Source organism: Sinocyclocheilus grahami, unplaced genomic scaffold, assembly GCF_001515645.1.
Source record: "Sinocyclocheilus grahami isolate Dianchi unplaced genomic scaffold, SAMN03320097.WGS_v1.1 scaffold55.1, whole genome shotgun sequence".
Lineage (NCBI taxonomy): Eukaryota > Metazoa > Chordata > Actinopteri > Cypriniformes > Cyprinidae > Sinocyclocheilus > Sinocyclocheilus grahami.
In genome coordinates, this window is record NW_015505234.1 from 2,762,918 (window position 1) to 2,785,538 (window position 22,621).

At 39.2% G+C, this 22,621-nt stretch overlaps 1 protein-coding gene and 1 long non-coding RNA gene across 4 annotated transcripts in view; one reads left to right on the forward strand and one right to left on the reverse strand.

The window, feature by feature from the left end:
* Positions 1-6,131: 6,131 nt before the first annotated feature.
* On the forward strand, positions 6,132-19,616 carry LOC107583781 (uncharacterized). Its single transcript, XR_001609072.1, has 4 exons — positions 6,132-6,196; positions 8,024-8,030; positions 12,444-12,447; positions 19,606-19,616. It is a non-coding gene; the product is annotated as an uncharacterized lncRNA (long non-coding RNA).
* LOC107583780 (transmembrane protein 189-like) overlaps positions 6,150-22,621 on the reverse strand; it is a 30,673-nt gene continuing 14,201 nt past the window's right edge. The window contains exons 1-7 of one of the 3 annotated variants that reach the window (XR_001609071.1): positions 20,029-20,346; positions 17,264-17,383; positions 16,988-17,079; positions 12,253-12,397; positions 10,654-10,866; positions 6,532-6,839; positions 6,150-6,207 (exon numbers count right to left, since the gene is read on the reverse strand). Coding sequence is in view for 1 of the 3 variants with exons in the window: in XM_016270091.1 (XP_016125577.1) it covers positions 6,718-6,839; positions 10,654-10,866; positions 12,253-12,397; positions 16,988-17,079; positions 17,264-17,383 (692 nt within the window). In the remaining 2 variants the exon portion in view is untranslated. Of the gene's footprint in view, positions 6,208-6,523; positions 6,840-10,653; positions 10,867-12,252; positions 12,398-16,987; positions 17,080-17,263; positions 17,384-20,028; positions 20,347-22,621 lie in introns of those variants that run through there. The other 2 variants (XR_001609070.1, XM_016270091.1) reach the window with 2 other exon arrangements.

Sequence of the window (22,621 nt, forward strand, 5' to 3'; positions counted from 1 at the left end):
GGTGCACACAGGGATAAAAAGTACCCCATGTGTACAATGAAATATACTGCTGTATTTTTAATGTTGTGAGCCTATATTTCTGCTGGAGGTCCTGGACATCTTGTTTAGACACACGGCATCACTGATTCTATCAAATACCAATAGATAAAAAAATCAATAAGTGACTGACTCTGTTAGAAATCTTATAATGGACCATGTTTGGATCTTCCAACCGTACAATAATCCAAACACAAACCTCAAAAACAACACAAAAATGGGTCACTGAGCACAAAACCAAGCTTCTGCTATGGCCATTCCAGTCCTCTGATCTGAACCCTATAGAAAACGAGTGGGGTGAACTGAAGAGAAGAAGCACCAACATGGAGCTGGGAATCTAAAGGGTCTGGAGTGATTCTGGATGAAGGAATGGTCTCTGATCTCTTGTCAGGTGTTCTCTAACCTCATCAGGCATTATAGGAGAAAATTTAGAGCTGTTAAACTGGCAAATGGAGGTTTCAAGAAGTATTGAATAAAAGGGTGCCGTTAATTATGGCCAATGTGTATTAGAGAAAAACATTTATTTCATAAAGATATTTCCCCCCATTTTCAATTCTTATTATCCAATTAAAGGTTAAATTTTTGTGATTTTTAAAAAATAAAAGATCAAAAGGATTAACAATGCAGATTAATTTTCACAGCCTTCTTTGATCATATTTACCAAGGGTGCCGATATTTTTGGCAATGACTGTATATCTTAGAAAAATATAAAATAATTTGTTCTTGGAAGAATTTGGTAAGAAAAGTTTGAGCAGCATCCTTAAACTAAAGCCTCCATCTGCTGTCTAGGAGATATAACTGATATTTTAAAGATCTTGTTTAAGATTTGTCCTTACTATGGGAACACAAATACATGTAAACCTTCACATCTATACTTCTAAGTACCTCCAATTAACTTCTGATGTTCTTAAATTAAGCTAATTACCACACCCTCATCCTTACAGACACCTAATGGCATTTTTAATTAAGACATAATTTGGCCAATTTGATTTACCATTAAAGTCAGTTTAACGAGGTATTACAATATCTGTGAGGACTTTTCCAGAAGTCTGGGCCACACCCACACACAAAAAATTATCATTTCTGTACAAGCGACTAACAAGAAAGTCAAGACAGAAGCGCACATTCAATTGCACATCTAGAACAGATCTCACATCTTCCACCTAATTAACATCTTCACTTTAATCTCTGTCAGCAACACAATGCACATCTGCCCATCCTGCATGTGGAAGAAGTGTCACAGAGGAGGCACAAAGGGGCCATCTAAAGGCCTGGAGGAGAACAGCATGCATAACTATGCTGACCTAAGCTAGAACACTTAGTTTAGACTATAGCAGCTATACCAGTAAGTGAACAGGGCTGTAGTGACAGTTGTGCGTGATTTGACAGGTTGACAGCACTGTAGTCTCTAGAGGCCTGAATCAGCAGTTCATTTCTCTCTCCATCTCTGTACCACTGCTGTTCACCCTGCACAGTATGTCACTCTGCCTAAACCCATAACCATATACCAAAAGACAAACACAGTAATACGTAAAAAATACTAAGCTCCATTTAACATAAATTAGCCTATTACTGTATTAGGGTTACATGGAGATGATCAACATCTGTTGCATTCAGAACATGCAGAAGATTCTGTAATGTAATGTTGCTTTTCAGAATGTTTTGGTACCAAACAGACTGGAAATCACTTCCGTTGTCATCAAACTGCTAATTACACTCTAATATTTGAAGATAATCAACAATAACAGACCTTGATTCATGCCATATCTTCGTTAACTTTCAGCTTCATTCTCTGTCCAACTATCACCGCCCAGGAAGCACTCGTCTTATGATATTTACCATTATGTGATGATCTCAGAATAAGTTAAGAGGGAACTGCAACAGTCTTTAGTTTTAAATTTAGCTTACATGAGCTGTGGCCTGGTGATCAGCACACATGCTCCAACATATTGAGCTGTGGTGCTATAATAGAATAATGTGAATTTAAATCCAACAGCATTTCCCCATCCTTTTCCCACTTTCCCAATCATTTCCAGTGCTCTCTTCACTCTTCTGTGAATAAAAAGAGGGAATTGAACTTGCCTCTAGCACTCTAATAGATAGCATCAAGTCTGTTATGCAAATTAGATGGTCTGTCCATCATTTGTCAGCATAACCTCACTGAAATGAAGCGCCAGAGATCCGGCTGTCACTCTGGACATGATTGGTAGCAAAACTGTCAAACTATCTCACACAGCCAACCACAGAAAGGCTCTGACTATGTGTCCGTCAGTAGACTGGAAGCTACAGCAGATGGCTTCAGTATATTATGTATGGGCTTAGCTTGATAATTTATGAAGGTATCCTGTTAAAAACACCATCAGAAACAGAAGCATCAAATCAGTGATTGTTTTAAGGATATTTTATTGTTTAGTTTAAAGAATGTGATCCAATGAAGTAGACTTAAAGTGACTGATTACCACTAACCACAGCAAGATATTCCTCCGGGTGTTGAACTATTGCACTGATCAGCTTAAAAATGAGAAATAAGTTTATCTCCGTGAATTTAATCACATGATCAAGTACAGCACATCTGCAAAGACCATCACTACATTTATAAGTTAGGTGTTCTAACAATTTCTCACCATCATCTTATACTCACTAAGGCTGCTTAAAAAAAATTTAATCAAAAATACAGTAAAAACATTAAAATTTTGAATATTATTACAATTTAAAATAACGGTTTTCTATTTGAATATATCTTAAGGTGTCATTTTTTCTGTGATGGTAAAGCTGAATTTTTAACAGTCATTACTCCAGTCTTCAGTGTCACATTATCCTTCAGAAATCATTTTAATATGCTGATTCGGTGCTCAATTCTTATTATTATCAATGTTAAATGTTGTGCTGCTTAATAATTTTGTGGAAACCATCATGCATTTTTTAAGCATTTTTTTTTTTATGAAAAGAAAGTTGAAAAGAATGGCATCAATTTAAAATAGAATTCTTTTGTAACAATGTAAAAATCTTTACTGTCACTTTTGATTAATTTAATGCATTCTTGAAGAATAAAAGTATTTTATCTAACTGACTCCAAACTATTTAATGGTATTGTAAATACTCACATGGGGGGGGGGGGAACAACAACAATACTAAACTCGCTCCAAAATTCATGAGAGACTTCCAGGAACAGTACTGCACTAAAGTGCAATCTGTAATTTCCAAAGCCTAGTGATTTTCTGCGGCTGAATCATGGCTAATTTAATAGTATGTTATTGCAATCAGTGTTTATTTTGTGGTTATATAACCTCTTCTACATTCAGGGACTCAAGGGGAAGAAAATATTCTCTGTTCTGCCCCGTCCTATATAATGTAGAAACAACATTTTGCTAATGTCAAGACCATTATAAAAGAAGAATATGAGAAACATTTGACACATCGCCCCATCACTGGGTAGAAAAGCCCAATCCTACCGCCGTCCCCATTACAAGGTCACAGAGGTCAGACTACCAAGCTGCACAACAGGGGTTCTGTTCATTAAAAACAAGAAATAATTTCACATTTACAAAAACAAGAAATCATTTCACATGTCTCTGAACTGCTTGACATCAACTTGCTAATTAAAAATACAATGGCAATATGAGTGGCTTTGAATATAAGATTAGTTTAAAGCACATTTCATTTTACAGATTACACATGTTTATCATTAAAGAAAATATTTGATCATTTTCTCAGGGAGATCCAGAGCAGCATCACTCTGTCCCCACAAGAGGTCCACTGCTGCAGGAAACCGGAAGCGGACATGACAAACAATGCAGCACTGTGATAAAGATTGACAATGGCATAGTGCACTACAGGTTTACCATCGATTGTTTTTTATCTGAGAATATTAAAGCTGTTCATACAAAGGTTATGAAAACACTTACCGCTTCTTCCGTTATTCGGCCAAACAAGCAGTCCTTTCCCAACATCATGTCAATGGCACCTCGGGACACCTGTTTCAGTGATAACTGGCAGGTTTAGATTGCATTTGTGAATTATGCAGTCACAATAACATTTTAATGTTGACTACAAATACATAACATAATGATCAGATAATTGTCAGCCCACTATTATAAAAAGTACTGTGGTGGTACTATTGTACAGTGATGATTTCAGATAATATATTTCATGGGAATGAATATTTACCTTATTCAGTTACTGTTTTTTTTATGGCGACACTGCAAAGGAATTAAAAAGCACCAAGGTAATGCCACAAAAACAAAACCCATGATAGTACTATAATTCTTTTAGTTAGTGCAGAGCAAATGGAGTACAGTATCATTCGTTCAGCTGTGTGGATATTGTTCAGCCACCAGAGGGAGCTCTTAACTCATCATTTACTGTCCACACAGTCCATCTGCCATAAATCGCTCATTCCAATAAATTCTTTGTTACAAATTATTAAATTAAGGTGGCAGTTTAGTGCTTTTCTAAATATACTCCCCTGGATCTCTCATAAACATTTTCTACTTGAGTAGAACAGAGCTTGTGACTCATTGTTAAATCACCTCAAAGTACCCAGCAGATTTCCAGCGCAATTATCTTTGCAAAGCTCTGTAATTGTTTTACAGTCTCATTTTAACAAAGAGAACTACATTTTTGCTTCTAACTTTTAGATTTAATGAGCAACATTTAAAAATCACTTGAGTTACAAAAAAAAAACAATAAATAAATGTTATGTATTAGATATTTATTAAATCATACAGCTAATAAAAACATTGGTTTAAGGCAGAATAGGCAGCCAGCATTAGCTGCGAGATGGAAAAGAAGAACAAATAACAAATACAAGGCTGAGTGTTATATTGTACAGTGATAAAAATAAAATAAAAAGCCAGACAATGAAACCCAAATTGTGGAGCTGCAGCTGTTGTAAGAGACCGTGAGACAATCAATCCATAATGAAACACTATATAAAACCCTTATTCTCTCCATTTATCAGTTCAGCACAAATGGAGAGACATAAATCCACAGGAAATCTTTACAGAGTGTTTTTTTTTTTGAGTTTGTGATTAAAATCTGTAAGTGTGCATGTGTAAATATGTGTGAGAGAGAAAATAGGGAGTGTATTTGGCTGTTTTTTTGCTTAAGGTTTGCATGAAAAGTACCACTGGTCAAATAGTGTGCATATATAATTCAATAAGAAAAAAACCCCATTAATAATTCTCTTTAATAAAGCTTGGTAACTCAGATTCAAATTGACCTTTTTCTAAAGTGACCTTTTGCTAGTACAACCTTTGCTAAAGCATTGTACCACAGGATACAGCAGGAGGACATCACTAGCTAGACTGCTAATACTACTCCAAATATCAATAACATGTCACGCTAACACACCAGAGATGCAATCAATGTTCATCACCGCTAAGCCCCGGTAAGTGGATTAGAAATAAGTGTAATGGGTTTGTACTTAAGGCTAACACGAGCTCAGTAAAAAACACTCAGGGAAAACATTCAGTTGGGTCAACTGAGCACTGACCACGCGGGTTGGCCAACAAAACCCTTTCTCTGCGTTTTTTGAGAAATGGATCCTCCATGCGTCCTTCGGTTCAAACTAAGGGAGGGTTTTAATGCTGCCGAGATGCTTTTGTGCAACTGGACTGATTAGAAATAAGTGTAATGGGTTTGTACTTAAGGCTAACACGAGCTCAGTAAAAAACACTCAGGGAAAACATTCAGTTGGGTCAACTGAGCACTGACCACACGGGTTGGCCAACAAAACCCTTTCTCTGCGTTTTTTGAGAAATGGATCCTCCATGCGTCCTTCGGGTTCAAACTAAGGGAGGGTTTTAATGCTGCCGAGATGCTTTTGTGCAACTGGAGAGTGTTTGAGATAGCAATAAATCTTTTCTCGCAGTTTGTGGAATCAAATCCAGATTTAATTGCTTATCTCATTCCATGCCTTGCTATGAAAACCATGCTGGGAAAATCACAACATGGTTTCGGTCCTCTGGAGAGCCCAACCTCCAGAAAACATACATTTTACACACCGAAACGGGAAAGCACATGGAGATGGAGCAAAGGCTTGTGAGGGAAACAGTGTCTCTCATCATTATCTCAACAGTTTGAAACCACAGTTTTGAACTTCATCTTGTCTTTCTACTATTTCGTTGCGTATGGACATCTACAAAACTGAGGAGGAAGTGTGTAGCAGACCTCAGTGACAGGAAAAGGCCCCAGCAATTAAGAGTGATCTGTGGTTCTGTGCTGTAGAGAAGATGGTTTAGGGGAGACAGAGGGACACAGGAACATTATAGGAGAGAGGTTTTGGGTTACAGAGTTAAGGCCCATTATTTATGTCTCTGAGATGGATGAGGGAGGGAATTCAGTCCTGCTATCCTGGTCACTCGGATTTCTTGGCCCAGGCCAGGTCATCACTGCGTGGCTTCTGACCCGTCAATTTCTCGATCAACCAATCCATTGTCCGCCAAAAACCCACTTTGTCCAGCGGGTAGTTCAACCAACCTGCGTGTAGCAGACCTCAGTGACAGGAAAAGGCCCCAGCAGTAAGTGTGATCTGTGGTTCTGTGCTGTAGAGAAGATGGTTTAGGGGAGACAGAGGGACACAGGAACATTATAGGAGAGAGGTTTTGGGTTACAGAGTTAAGGCCCATTATTTATGTCTCTGAGATGGATGAGGGAGGGAATTCAGTCCTGCTATCCTGGTCACTCGGATTTCTTGGCCCAGGCCAGGTCATCACTGCGTGGCTTCTGACCCGTCAATTTCTCGATCAACCAATCCATTGTCCGCCAAAAACCCACTTTGTCCAGCGGGTAGTTCAACCAACCTGAGGGAGAGAATGATAGAGAAAGAGAAGCAGGGGTGTCAGGCACCAATGTTTATGAAGGGACATCAATGGCAGCGGCACACTTAGTGCCGCAGGCGAGATAAGACATGACTAAAAGGAGGGGAAAAACCCCACTTTGACTCCTGAGTAGTTGTTAATATGAGTGTAAGACTAGATAGTCAAGTGGTACAGATTAGCAGCAGAGACGGGATTTAAAATTGGAACTGTGTGTACTATTTTTATTTAAATAAAAATATAAAAACAACATATTATATAATATAATATTATTCAGCAAGAATGTATTAAACTGATCAAAAGCGACAATAAGATTTCTATTTCATATAAATGCTGTTTTTTTAACTATATATTTATCAAATCCTGAAAAACATGTACCATGGTTTCCACAAAAAATACAGCAGCACTATTGTTTTCAACTGTGATGATGCTGAAAAATGCTTTTTTGAGCAACAGATCAGCATCTCAGAATGGTTTCTGAAGGATCATGTGACACTGAAGACTGGAATAAATTCTGTTTTACCATCACAGGGATAAACAGACATGATAAAATATATTAACAGCTAAATTTTAATATTTCACCATATTGCCATTTTACTGTATTTGTGATAATTAAATGCAGTACTGGTGAGCATAACAGACTTCTTTCAAAAAACGAAATAATCTCACCAAACCCAAACTTCTAAATAATAGTGTATATAATTGGAAAACATGCCATACACCATAAAATACATTTCAAGATTAAAGAGAAGTCACATCATTTTAATTAATGCATTATTAATAAATTATAATACATGTAAACATTAATATTGTATGTAAAACTGTCATAAAATAATCATGCCAGAGTACTTTGAAACAGGAGTAAAACTGAAAAAGAAATACAGAAAAGGTGAAGCACACAGGCTAAAACCAGACAAATTCATTCCTCTCGCTGAATTGCACACTTTTCTGAAAACTCGCCAGTGAGAGAAAAGAGAAGAGAAATGCAGGAGAGAGAGAGAGAGAGAGAACAGTGAGAAGGGCAAGGCAAGCAAAAAGGAGAGTGCAAGGACAAAAGAGCAAGACAGGAAGAAAGAGGGGAAGGCACAGAGAACAACATCAAGAAGCGGTGAGACACAGAAGCTCCTGGATGGTGACTCCCAGTGGATGGACAGAAGATCAGGCGCTAGCAGTAGAGTAATGTACATACTTACTGCTATAAATATGTAGCAGCACCCCACCCCCAGCCAGCCCGCCACAACTCCACTATGTACACACACACACAGGTTTGTTTTTGTGAAAAGTGGGGACGTCCCATAGGCGTAATGGTTTTTATATTGTACAGACCGTATATTCTATTGCCCTACACCAACCCTACCCCTAAACCTTCCCCTTACAGGAAACTTTGTGCTATTTCAGATTTTCAATACACTCCATTCTGTGTGATTTATAAGCGTTTTGAAAAGTGGGGACATAGGGTAATGTCCTGAAAAGTCACCTTCTCCTTGTAATACTTATGTCATACCTTTGTCATTATACAAATTTTTGTCCTCATTTGTCACCAAAACGCGCGCACACACACACACACTTCTGTTGTGCTCCCAGACACGCATTCCATTGGGTTTTACAGAAAACCATTTCAACCATACACACAAGGCATTTAGATGTTTAACACACAAAAACGTGCAGGACAAAGTTCAAAACAGTGACATACAATACATCAACCTAGGCGAATAATCAAGCATTTGGCCAATTTGAGATTACCGGCTGATAATCATGTACACTTGAGCGATTAACAGAAGTCCACGTATAATGAAAACGGACTCAAAAGTCTTATAAATTACCATAATACTACTGTACCATGTTCTTTGGACACGCACTATAGTAGTATGGCTGGACGGTATATCTAAAATATCTCAAATATTAAAATTTCCAATATACATTTCATTATTTATTTATTTACTTACTACAGTATTAAAAGGGTGATCGTTTTCTGTCAATCAGATGAATGCAATTACAATCAACTAGAATCAAAATACAACAGTTAAAAATCAAGCCATTTTCACACAGTAATATAGAAACCCTTAGTAGCAAACATCAATATTTTCTATACAAATCTATATATAGACTAATAAGGTTTGTTCTCAGGGGTCAAGCAATAACAGCTGAGTTTCCGTTTACCATATTTGAAGTGCTCTATGTATGCCATGTCTCTTCAGAAGAAGGCGGATTTCATTTAGAATCTTATGAACATTCTGAAGTGTCAAAGTTTGGTTTGGTGGAATGGACTTTAAATGGATAAAAATCTCTCAGATTTCATGAAAAATATCTTGATTCCTGTTCTGAAGATGAACAAAAGTCTTACGGGTTTGGAACAACGTAAAGGTATGTAATTGATTACTATTTTTAATTTTGGGTTAACTATCCCTTTAATAGCCAAATAACAAAAACCCATTAAAATCATCCTGATATTCACAATAATTTTGATATATCGCCCAGCCCTATGTGCAAGTACAATGGTATTGTTTGAAGTACCATGTAAATACTATGGTAATGGTATAGGAACACGCTAATCATTCAGTGCCAATTGAAATTACCATGGTGTTTCCACCTGACACAATTACAGTGCCATGGTACCGCCACAGTACTGTTTTCAGTGAACCCTGATTATGACATCACATGGTAATCCATCGCCCTTGTATGTCTGTATATAAGCACCACACTGTTCGTCGGTCACGTCTGTGTCAGCTCCGTGTGTCTGTGTGTTTGTACCCTCTCTCTACAGTGACCCTTTTGGTGCAGGAGGAGAGCAGAACAGCTCATCATGTTTGTTTGATTTTTCATCTTTGTCAAACCCCCCCACCCCCCTTTGCGCAAGCCTATTTGTTAGCACTGACAGCAGGTTAGCATTAAATATACATGGAGGTTGTCAGCCAGTGGCATACACAAAGGCGGGCCCTGGCCCCTGGGGACTCAGGCAGGGAGGGTGGAGGAGCAGGGCTCACGCAGAGGGAGACTCCCAGCGTGCACGTTTGTGTATGTGTGCGAGAGAGAGAGACCCTTTCCTCTCCCTTCATCAGCGTCTCCCAGTGGGATCAGGGAGCAGCAGTGGAAAGGAAAGAGGGAGGGTCAAAAGGACCGGTCTGTGCTCTGGAGCATGTGTGCACACACACATCTGTCGTCCGCTGGGGCGCAGGGTGACGCACAAGCATCCTCGCTCCCCTCTCTCCCAGAGACGCACATCGCATACTGAGTGCTCGAGCTATCATGGGAGTTTAATGCCTTCACACACACACACACGCACACACAGCGGACTTTAAAAAGTTATTTTAACCCACTCTTTACAGCTACTGGCGATGCAGGCCACGCTCCGTGCAAGAATCCTTGCCAGATACTGTAGTTTACCATGATCAACTACATTAAAGACTCTCAGAGGAAGTTCACCTACCTCATCTGAATCTCATCCAGTATGTATTGTTGTTGTAAAGATGCCTACAGGATTCAGGGTATATTTAAAGGTATAGTTCACCTAAAAACATAATTTACTCACCCTAGTGTTGTTGTAAACCTGTATGACTTCCACTGTTTTTGTTCATATAATTAAAGTCAATGACATCCATTGTTGTTTTGGACCCCATTGCACTGTATTGACAAAAAAACAAACACTGAGACATTTTCAAAATATCTCCTTTTGTGTTCTGCAGAAGACAAAGTCATAACATGACATAAGGGTGAGTAAATAATGACAGAATTCCCATATTTTCGGGTGATAACACAAACACCAGGCTTCCGACTCATCAAGTGAAGCATGAGTGTGTACCTGTGGTGATGCAGTAGTACGTCTCATGTGGCGACACATGATGGATCCGGTGGTGTTTCCGTGGCAGCACTAGGTGGCAGTCCTGCAGTAGTGTGACCCAGAGTGGCAGGCCGAAGTAGGAGTGGGACCACTTGTGGATCTGATTAGTCATGGTTACAAAGACCGCCAACGCAAAAACAAAACATTCCCAGGGGTAGGACTCTGCAAGGGCATCTGGGAAAGAGAGATAGCGTAATAGAGAGGTGGAGGGAGAGATAAACGAACAATGGCATAAGGTGGAGAGAGAAAGATATAAAATGTTATGCAAATGAATACGACATGCCCTAACCCTCTACTAAAATACAAGCCTTATCCTTTAGCATGAGAAACATCAAATCAAATTGACCTTTCAATTTTTTTAGAATTGAGCAGATCATCAGCAACAAATATGTTTGAATGGAATTGAATTCAATGGAATTCATGGAATTTTATGCAATGAAAATACTGTCACCATTTACTTATTCTCATGTTTTTAAAACAAGAATGACGGGAAACTGCTGTTGCGTTCCAATACAACTTGTGTGTGATATTCAAGATTTAATGAATTGATATCATAGTTTTATGTAAGAAAAAAAAACTGAATTTAAATTTACTTCACTTTTTGTAAGAAAAAATAAAGCACAGGTTATTCCTCAATTTCTCCTCGTGTTATCAAAGTCATACAAGTTTGGAATAACATGAGCATGAGTACAGGGGTTAACCAACTCCATAACCAACTCCAAAGAATCAAAATATTTATTGCAATAAACACAACAGTAAATATCTAATTAAAAATCATTTTAATTCATTTTAATCATTTCATTTCAATCATTTTAATCATTTCATATTATTTTCACACAGCAATGCAAAACACCTTAAAAAGCTAAATAAAAACAAACAGCGTCAAGCAAGTACAGTTGAGCTTCCATTTACCATATACAGTGTGCAATGTAAATTGTCTCTCTTCAGAAGACTTGGATTAAGCCACTCAATATGGATTTTGCTTACAATCTCTTTATGAATGTTTTGAAGAGTAAAAGTTTTGGTGGAATGGACTTTCAATGAAGGGAAAAGTCTTTTGAGTTTGGAACAACTTGAGGGTGTGTAATTGCTGACAAATTTTTTATTTCTGTGTGAAATATTCCTTTAATGGCCAAAAAAAAAAAAGTTATTCAAAATTATCCAAATATATGGAAAATGTAAGCACTCAGGACATTCTGTTGAATTTTTCTGTTGAATAATTATTAAATAATTATTCCCCTCTTGTGTTATAAGGAGGAAAGAAAGTCATACAGGTTTGCAATAACATGAGCATGAGTGAAGGATAAAAAAAATTCATTTTTTGCCTGAGCTGCTCCTGCAACCCATGCAGGGCAAAAATGGAACTGAGAACATTTTACCCTTTTCAAACCATATTCTCATTTGTCGATTTCCCAATTTTTAGGTATTTTAAGATGAATGTGGGGCACACCGATGGCTCTAAGTATGTGTCACACTCAGGTCACACTCGTTGATTCTAAAATAGTCGCGCTGACTCACGCTCACGACACACTGGAAAAGTGAGTGGATGTGTGTGTGTACCTGGTGGGTAGGAGAGGAATTTATAGGCCATGTGGGCCAGAGGCAGGATGGTGATCATGCAGTTGTCTCCATTAGTCTCTATGAAGTCATGCCGTGTGATAGCCGTCGGATCAATGTGGTGCTCCCGGAATGGGCGAATAAATGCCTGAATGGAAAGAGAGGTAAAGAGGGACGGGGGGAGCAGGGTGAAGGGAGGTTAAAGTTCAATTGAAAAACGGGCAGGGGTGTCTAGGGCTGCAATTTAGATCCATTACCCTGTGGTAATGAATGGGTACGTCTATGATAAAGTGCAGGGTCAAACTAGAAGCTATTGTTGTGTTACAGTTAGAGACTCAGTCTGAACAAGCTGTAAGAATACTGGTTGTGCATTTTAGGGTAAGGAAAAAAAAAAAAAAAAAAAAAAAAGTTCAAACAAGAAGAGTTCAAACTAAAATATTCAGTACAGAAACCAGAAGCATCCTCTGCTTGAAGTTTCCCTACTGATAATGAGCTGTAAGCCCACAGAAACTCAGTATGCAGAACTCTTCAGAAACATCTGTCACAAAGTTCTACACATTTGACACCCTTGCATGGTTTTTTAATAATTTAATCATTCTTTCAGCTACTGTACCAATAAGAATCGGTCACAATGGTCAACTGCAAGAACTGACTAGTCGATTAGTAAGGACGACTGAATTCATTTTTTTTTAAATATCTTTAGTAATAGTGCTTTAATTATCATGTTGTACTTGAGCTGTTAGAAAGTTTGCACCAAAAACCTCTTATGGAAAAGTTATACCTTGAAAATGTCTCTCCATAAAGCATCAGTGTTACAGCCAAATGTATTTTTGAGCATTTTGCTACCAGAGTTGCATTTTTAAGACAATGTGTCCAGTAAAAAATAGTCCAGCTTTTAAAACCAATTGCCTTCTGTGCCATTTCATTGAACTCATCTAGATGTTTGCGAATACAAAAATGTGCCTTGTTTAAGAAAAATAGAGTCAGGTGAACCCAAACCAACATATTTATTTATTATACAGTAGGCTACTTCCGGTAAAGAAAGATTAGCCAACCAGTTGTTCAGGCAACCTGCTGTCTGACAAGTTAATTTTGAAAATACTCACTTTTGCACATCAGTACCAGTACGAAGTGTAGCAGCCACAGGTTTTCCACAAAAATCAGCATTGAAAATGCGAAAAGGCAGATTTTGCCCGGATCTGGCCGCAAGACGGGGCTGGGTGGGGTTAGATGTTGACTGATAGACACAAATTGGTGTGTTGGCGGTACTAGATCCTAAATGAAAGATGATGCATGCAGTATGAGCTACACGTTACGGAGCGGAGAGATAACCTGGCATTAAACAGCACTTCCCCACGGCTCAGATCCAGCATCATGAAAAACCATAGCCCAGCAGCACCTGTCACTCACGCCCAGGAGTGCTGCTTTGAGACGGGCACCCGTCTGCGACCGCGCGGGTGTCATAAAATGAAAGGGAGTAAGAGAAAGGATCGTATAAGCACAAAGGAAAATGCAAGAATGAATGTAATTTATTTTCCACATAAAAAGGAGGAATCGTTTGGAGCCACATTACCATAGCGTTTCAGAGACGAAGCGTGGGGGGGGAAATGTCATTATCGCGTGTTTGTGGGCTGAACTCAATCACACCTATATCTGAGAGCAAGTGGCGACACTCTGCTGGAGCAGAGAAAACTATCTGTTGATATTTCGACAATTATGCTACCTCCTGTTCTCCTCGTTTCCTTTCCGTCTCTCTGTGCGCGAGATTAAAAGAGCGCTAAGCCCAAAACAGCACACGGCGTGCCTGTCGACTCACCGGCACAAACCTGTGCCTCGCCATCGCTAATCCCACACCGTTTAACGGCCTGCCTCGCCTCGCCTCGCCTCGCCTCATCCGCCTTCTGCCTAATCATGACTCACATCTTCGGATTGCCCTAGCAACCCAGCCAAAGACCGGAGCCCGTCCTCCCCCACCCTTAACCCAGAGCGCACATGAGATCCATTTCATTTCTCTAGCCTTTTTTCCTCCTCCCTATGCTCTTTGCTCTTAAGTGCCTGTTTAATCACGGTCATTAATGATTCTCCCTCAAGTTGGTGCTTCTTGTTTGAACATGTGGACAAAAAGCCATATATATCGGTCGTCGCTAATCCCACACCGTTTAACGGCCTGCCTCGCCTCGCCTCATCCGCCTTCTGCCTAATCATGACTCACATCTTCGGATTGCCCTAGCAACCCAGCCAAAGACCGGAGCCCGTCCTCCCCCACCCTTAACCCAGAGCGCACATGAGATCCATTTCATTTCTCTAGCCTTTTTTCCTCCTCCCTATGCTCTTTGCTCTTAAGTGCCTGTTTAATCACGGTCATTAATGATTCTCCCTCAAGTTGGTGCTTCTTGTTTGAACATGTGGACAAAAAGCCATATATATCGGTCCGCTAAGTGCCGCCTTTAATCTGCTGGTTAAGGGTCTTAAAGCTCAGCGTTCTGGATGTCTGTAAATTCCCTCGCTTTTTTTTAATTTTTTTTTAAAGTTCGATCACTCCCAGGTGGCGGATCCTAATTATCCTCGACAGCAGAAGGATCGGCAGTGGCTGCGGAGCCGGGTGGAAACCCCTTCACGGTGGGGCGGTGTGGCTGAGCCGTTTTATAGCACAGACGGACGATAATGAAAGCGAGAGAATGCGGGCCCTTCGGCCTGGCCCACAGCTGGAGCTGGACGGGCTGTTCAGATGACCTGCTCTCTACAATCCTGCTCTCGGCCTCAAAGAACTGGCCATGAAGGACAACTCAGGGCCTCAATGACCAGCATGTAAACCTTCATAGAAGCAGGGCATAAGGAGTGGGCAGTATGACTAAAACCATGGTATATATCGGTACCATAATGGACAACATTAGAGAATTGTACATGATCAGTCAATATTGAAAATTTACTACAAAGCCCTCAGAAATGCTTGATTATTATTGGTCAGTCAAGACATTCTAAAGTCAGTTATTCATCACAATGACAATTGTCAATACCAATGTTGTATAATGACCGCTCGTCCAGGTATTTGTGGCTAGGGCTGTTTGATTCAGATATTTTTTGGAATCTATTCCAGATAGATTACGCAATGGAGTAAAAGACCTGCTGCATAATTTTTCTGAAACGATTTCATTGAATCGAATGAATTTGTTCACGAAAATGAATCAGGCTTCCAATCACTATTAGCGAGGCAAATTAATGATTAGCTCTGAAATTTAAAAAAAGGCTCTTACAGAGGAGTTGATTCCCCTTGAAGGAACCGATTCCAACCTTTGGAATCGACTCGATTCCCAAAGCCTTGAAATTGATAATTTTTTTGGAATCGATTGCCAGCCGTAACCGGCGGTCCTTTCAATGTGTCTTGTATCACACCACGAACACGCTCTCTCGTTTCATTCAAACAGAGCTGCTGCCATCTTGCGCCTCAGTTATCCACTGTATTTATTGTAAAATGAAACTGATGTACTTCAGGATTAATAGTAGGCCTACAGTAATGCTGATATTATTGAAGTGCTTGTCTTGTTGTTAAAATGATCGTTGTGCACACTGTAATGGATTAGAAGATAAACAGGCAAGATTTTAAAATGGTTACTTCTCAAATCAATATTTCATGTCCCCATTATTATTTATGTGGTGAAAATTTGTGTAATAAGTGATACATCTGTCAATTTTTCATAGTATACATTATATTGCTGCGAAGCCTAAACAGACTGATTTTTGTTTTTAGTTGTTTATTTATTTATTTAGACTCAATGTAAATATATAAAATTAGATGATCTCCTTTCATTTTTTTATATACATAATCGCCACATCAAATCATATTAAGGTATAAATGCTATAGCAGACTATTTGGAGTTGCACAGTATAAAGCATCATACCACCCAGTCCTATAGGACCCCATCTCTATAGAGAACACATCAGCCAGAGAATAGGAAATAGAAAAGATTGGTGTTAATCAAAGGACAGGCCTAAAACTGTGAAAATTTCATGGCCACACTCATTGTCAAGTGTATTCTGATCATGGCTAAGCCTGTATACTTGTTATTTCCTTTCACTGTAATCAAATTTAACAGTCCATATTTCCAGAAGTAGCCTAATAATTGGCACACGGGACCGGATTTAGCTTAGGTCAGCCATTTTTCTACTGCCCCCTTCCACATAATAGCACAATGACCCCTGTCAGCACAAAAACACATAAATGCTCCCAGATTCATGGCCCCTACTTGTCCGACACAGAAAGCAAGTGTTGGCTGCTTTTTAATTGGACAGCGAGGGGGTGACCTTTTCTCTGATTGGGCAAGGAGAATGCGACCATACTATGCATTAATGCAACCCTCCTGAGTATCTCCAGCACCCTTTGGGGTTGAGAGTGGGTGGGGTTAAGATGTGGCGCTCCAGGAAAGCAGGAGGGCTGAACTCCCAAGGGTGGAGATGGCATTTCACACTCGCCATTTTGTTGAGCCTGGTAAACCATAACAGGCCAATAGAGCAAAAGTTGATATGAAAATTAAACAGAGTAATTTGTTAAAATCAAACAAGATACTATGCTTAGAGACCACACTGTGCATATGAGTGTGTGGGAAATGCACGTGTGCCAGAAAGATGGTGCCATTGTACCTAAATGTGCCCACACACCTGCAGTCAGACTATCACATTCATATAGTGTAAAAACAGTTATGCCATACATACTGAACTATGCATAGGCCTTGGTCCTTACCTTCCCAATTACTGGGATGTCCACTGAACCCCATGTATCAGCTCCCCAATGTACGATCCCAGAGGCAAAATCTGCTGTCACAATACCAGTCACTTTGAGAGAAAGAAAGAAGCTGTTAAATTCAGTCAGTACTGAAATAAAAGTGACCGTGAGACCATGACATGGAAAAAAATCCACTACAACCAATGAGTTTCTGTAGAGATAATGACAGCAGAACTTTATTAGAAAACAAAGGAAAGACATGAACAGAAAGGTCAAGAATAATGTAAGACTTACCAATGCCAAAGATGATTCTGTAGATGTGCACTGTGGAGAAGTTGAGGAAGAGGAAGGAGAGGTTAAGAGCGAAGAGCGAGAGGCACAGAATTACACAGATCCATTCCTGCAGCCGCTTTCCTACAGGGACAACAAACACAAAGGCACATTAGTGTAGATTTTGATTAGTACTGAAAAAATGTAAAACAAGAATAAAAAAATAACAAGAAACAACAGAAAGAAACAAAATGCATACATCACATAGATAAAAACATCTTATTTTAACAACTGGTAGACCAACTAGGAATTTGGAGTCTGATGATTATTTGTCAATCATTTAATTCGCTGGCTTGAAAACTCTGTGTGTTGGGGGGGGGGGGGGGGCACAAGGGGGGGGGGGTACAGCAAAAAGACTGAAATTGCATGTCTAAGGGGAAAAATAACTAACTACTTGACTAGTCAAGTAGTTGGATGAATAGTCGACCATGATGACCCCTCTCATCTGGTGTTAAATGTAAAAAAAAAAAAAATGTCAAACTAAAATGAAAGAGAACTAAAAGTGCCATCTTTTGAATGTTATTAATTCTCCTTAGTAACAGTATTTTTAACTACAGTGTCCACTGCGAGTTCACAGACGGCAGTGAACTGACATCTCTCAAAAGCAGAAAAGGTCATCAGGGTCGGCGGACAGGAGACGAGCCGAACGTGTGTAACCGTGTGTGTGTGTCCCATTATCTCGTGTGCTCAGGAGTAATCGATTAGACTAGGACAAGTTGTAGGTAGAGGCGAGGGTCAGGATCTCTTGCGATGGTGCGTTTGCCTAACACAGCTAAACGTCCCAGGTCAGGGCAGAGGGCACCGATGGAGGGGCCACAACGGGCACTGTTCAGACCACCATGACAGCAACGTGGAACGGCGGCCGGCCGTGGAGGATGATTAAAGTGCTAATGCATTATTCACAACAGAGTAGAGAATTAGTAGATATGGACACCGACCACATCTACATGTCCCCATCTCTCCACAGCCTACATTCAATCTCCATTTTTAAAAACTTGCATATTCAGTTTTAAACTGCATTCCACCACGTCTGAGTCTTTCGTTCTTTTACTGTGACTCTTTTTCTCGTTCCATCGCTCTCTCCTTTGCTCTCCTGTTGGGTGGATGTGGGCACGGAGAGGCGCAGTGGACTCAGCTCTTTTGAAAATTTAATGCCATTAGAGGAGCCGTCCTGAGTGGATTGGGAACGTGAGGAGGTTGAGAAGAAGATATTGATGACAGCTATTTATAGCGCCTCAGTGGGCCAGCCAACATCATGTGCCTGAACGATGGACTGCAGTTCTTAATAATGCACTCACAAGCCTGCGTTACATTTTGTGCAATTATGAGAGCACCAACCTATGGAATCCTTAACCTAATAGCTTGTATCCCACAAAGCACCCTGAGATCCATCCAGGTTTTGGTGCAGACTTGAGTTCAACTGACTGTAAAATTGTTTGCTGGATTAATGTGAAAGCTGTCTTTTAAATTCGGTTGCACACCATGGAACCAAATCCTGGGTCTCAGCTAAAATAAACCATCAAACAATCTGTGGCTGCAGTGAACTGCCACTGATTACATTTATTATGCTTTATTGTCCTCAAATACTTTTGTAGTGGATCACATATTTGCATATTTTACTGCAGCCAGTGCAGACAATCCAATAGAAATATGTTTTGTTTTGCCATTATTTAACAGCAAACACCTTTGTGTAGACACAAACATTCAACTTAGAGGGGAAAAAGACTAAATGATTTGTATATACATCTCTATAAAAGGTTCTTTAATTGCACTTGAAATAAAACTAAACTAAAATAAGTTTTTCTGGGGTCCATCTTACAAAAGTACAACAAAGTTTGTCCTGATTTTAAAAAAAATTCTTGTGACATCAAAAAGTAGGCAGACCAAAAATATATATTTTACGGTCAAGGGAGTAAATGCAAAAAAAATGCCTGATTAAAGACAACTCATCTTTCTATTCTGCCATTTTTATTAGCACTCAAAAACAGTTTGACTAGTGTACTGATTTACAAACGGAATGAAACTGTAAAGAGTTACCAAATTATCACATTTGATGTTGATTGCAAGCTCACTACTTGGATAAAATGACTTATTTAAAAAATATGATTGCTGTGATGCTGAAGATTAAGTGGAATGGCCATTTAACAAACGTACCGTAACAAATGTACTGTAAAACCCTAAATCCATCAGGAGGAGGGAGACAATAAAATTCAGGTTCTGACTCATGTTCATGTAGTGCCAAATGTGAATACGACATAACATGAACATAAAAACACCTGTTTCAATATACCAGAGAATGTATAAAGGAACAGATGATTCAGGGTCAGCTGATGTTGTTATAGTCACTTTCTGATGGCACAATGGATTGTGCAGTTGGACTAAATGTGGTAGCTCAATGGGAAGTGGAGGGATGAGAAAGTCCAGGTGCAGCACATCCGGTGTATGACCACGAGGGCTCAAAACTAGACATTGTGCTCATTTCTTTACAACATCACAGCAGCCTCAAACATGGTGTTGAAATCTGAACTAGGTTTTCATGAAGGTGCTTTTACAGTTATTCTTTTTTATAGACTACAGAGGAACAATATTACAGTTCTTTTGACAGAATATCACGGGAAGAAAAAGTGGGAAAATATCTACCGCTGATCAACACTTCACATAACACCATCTCTGAGAACTTCCAAAATTATTCAGAGACAGAAAACTGAGAAAAAAATAAAACCTTTTACCCACTCCAGCACTTGCGTCCTCTCTTTCCTGTCTTTTTTCTTTCTCACACACAGACATGTGCGTACACACTCTCTAGCAGCAGTGGGGCCGCTGTCAGGTGATCAGCGTCAGTCCTTGGATCCTCGCGCTCCCCGGTGAGGGCAGAAACTAGGCCAGGCCTCGACAGAGCCGCCGTCGCCGTGCGCAGCCAGGAACACCGTCCCCCTGTCCACGGGACCTGAGCGGCGCGCTCATTAATACAGTCCTGACAACAACGTGCTCCCCTGCAACCCCCTGCACCATCGCTCACACCCGCAGCCCCCTTTCCCGCTCGCTGGCGTGGGGAATTAACCTGGGATGGGTGGAGGTGCTAATAGGCTGAAATTAATCAACGACGCCTGATTCGACGCAGAGGGGCGGCTGGAGTGCCAAACAACGTCCGTGAATGCTAATGGCGTTCTTGCTCTCTCGCTCTGTCATAATGTGCACAAGTTTCTGCGGCAGGCTGTAATATGGCGTCGTCCATCCTCGAGTTCTGCCGCGCTTCACCTGCTGATGCAAGTAAGCACGGTTGCACAGCTTAAGGTGAAAAACCTAGTGAATCTTTCCTGTCCAAGCCATTTTGTTCAAAGTCACACTTCTTCTATAAATAAAAAAAAATGCTGGTTTAAGAGGAATCATTCACCCAAATATGATCATGTACTTTTCCTCATGCCATTTCCTACCTGTATTACTTGTTTTCTTCTGCTGAAAACAAAAGGTGAATATAATAACAGCAAGTGAATAGGACTGTAAGGCTCCAAAAATGACACAAAAAAACTATTAAAGGGATAGTTTGTTCCCACTCACTGACTTCTATAGACCTTATGTAGCTCCTCCCCTTTTCAGTGCTGCTCTGTCTTCATTGTCTTGTTTGTATTCCCACAGTGTGAAGGTAAGCTTGTATGAATTTTTTAATGAACTGCTCATTTTAAAACCTTTCCGGTCTGCTGTCATTTGTTACGACATCCGCTTCAAACATTACAATGCACATGATAACTTTTGTTAACTCTACAATAAGTAAATCCACTTTACCAGCTAATTACTCTTCAAAACTGATGCTATAGAGCAGTGGTCACCAAACTTTTTAGGCCCAAGATCCCTGACCTCGGCCTTTATGAAAGACAAGATCTACCTATTGAAGAATTGATAGAAAAGGACATCCCAGATTGTACTTCAAATTTGAGGCCTTTTACTTTGTATTTTAATTAGTGATCGCGATCGACGGGTTGGCGACCACTGCTATAGAGCAACCGCAAAAACGTACATTGAAAGACAAAATTCTAAAGATGGCTGCGCACTTGTTTCTCTGACGCATAAGGTCTGTTGTATGGATTAAAATTACAATGAAAGTCAATAAGAACCAAAATGGTTTGGTAACCAGCATTCTTCAAAATTTCTTCTATGTTCCACAGAAAAAAAAGGTATACATGTGTGGAATAACATCACTATCCCTTTAAAAGTAAAAGTCATAAAAAAATATGCATGTTTTCTGAAGAAATACAATAGAATTGTGTGGTGAACAAACCAAAATTTAAGTCGTTATCCAATACAAATATGGATATCTGTACTGCTAGCTCATAAAAGGAGTAGTGAATGAATCAACTGACTCTTTTAAAATCTGTTGATCCAGTTCACAAAACTGGTCTTGAATCAGAATGATTCAGTTCTCAAGTTAGGCTCACAGATTCAACAATCTGGTTGCAGCTACTTAAATTAAATCTTTTTATCACACAAATATGTGCACAAGTCACTTAAGACCACTTATGATATTTAGAATCATTTCAATGCTTAAAATCGTCACCTCATTCACTGTACTTGACCTATCGGTAAGCCCCTCCCCTCTAATGCAGATGAGCCAATGGCAGTCGAGTATCAGTTGCACGGGGAGCGGAACTCTGACATCTGTAGGTTTCAGCGCCATAGAGAAACTTTACTTTACTTTTAGTCATTTAGCAGACGCTTTTATTCAAAGCGACTTACAAATAAGAAAAAGTAATTAAAACTAAAAGCTAAAACTCTATAAATACTATATATACACACACATTTAAGAAAATAAAATAAATTAAAAATGACAAATGCATACAACAACATTTCAAAACTAAAACATTTAAATGAAAACAAAAAAATAAAGCTAAAAACAATTCAAACATACACAAATAAGAAAAAGTAATTAAAACTAAAAGCTAAAACTCTATAAATACTATATATACACACACATTTAAGAAAATAAAATAAATAAAAATGACAAATGCATACAACAAAATTTCAAAACTAAAACATTTAAATGAAAACTAAAAAATAAAGCTAAAAACAATTCAAAATTTCAATTAAAAGAACAAAAGGTATGAGTATAATAATGATTCTAACATAACACTAAGCCAAACACCAAAAAACAACTACATGTGTATGAACAGCCACACACATATACATGTACATATACAGTATATAAATACAAAAAAAAAAAATATATATATATATATATATATTCATTATTTCATTTCCATTTTGTATGTTGAAGTACTCACATATACATGTACATATACAGTATATAAATACAAAAAATAAAATAAA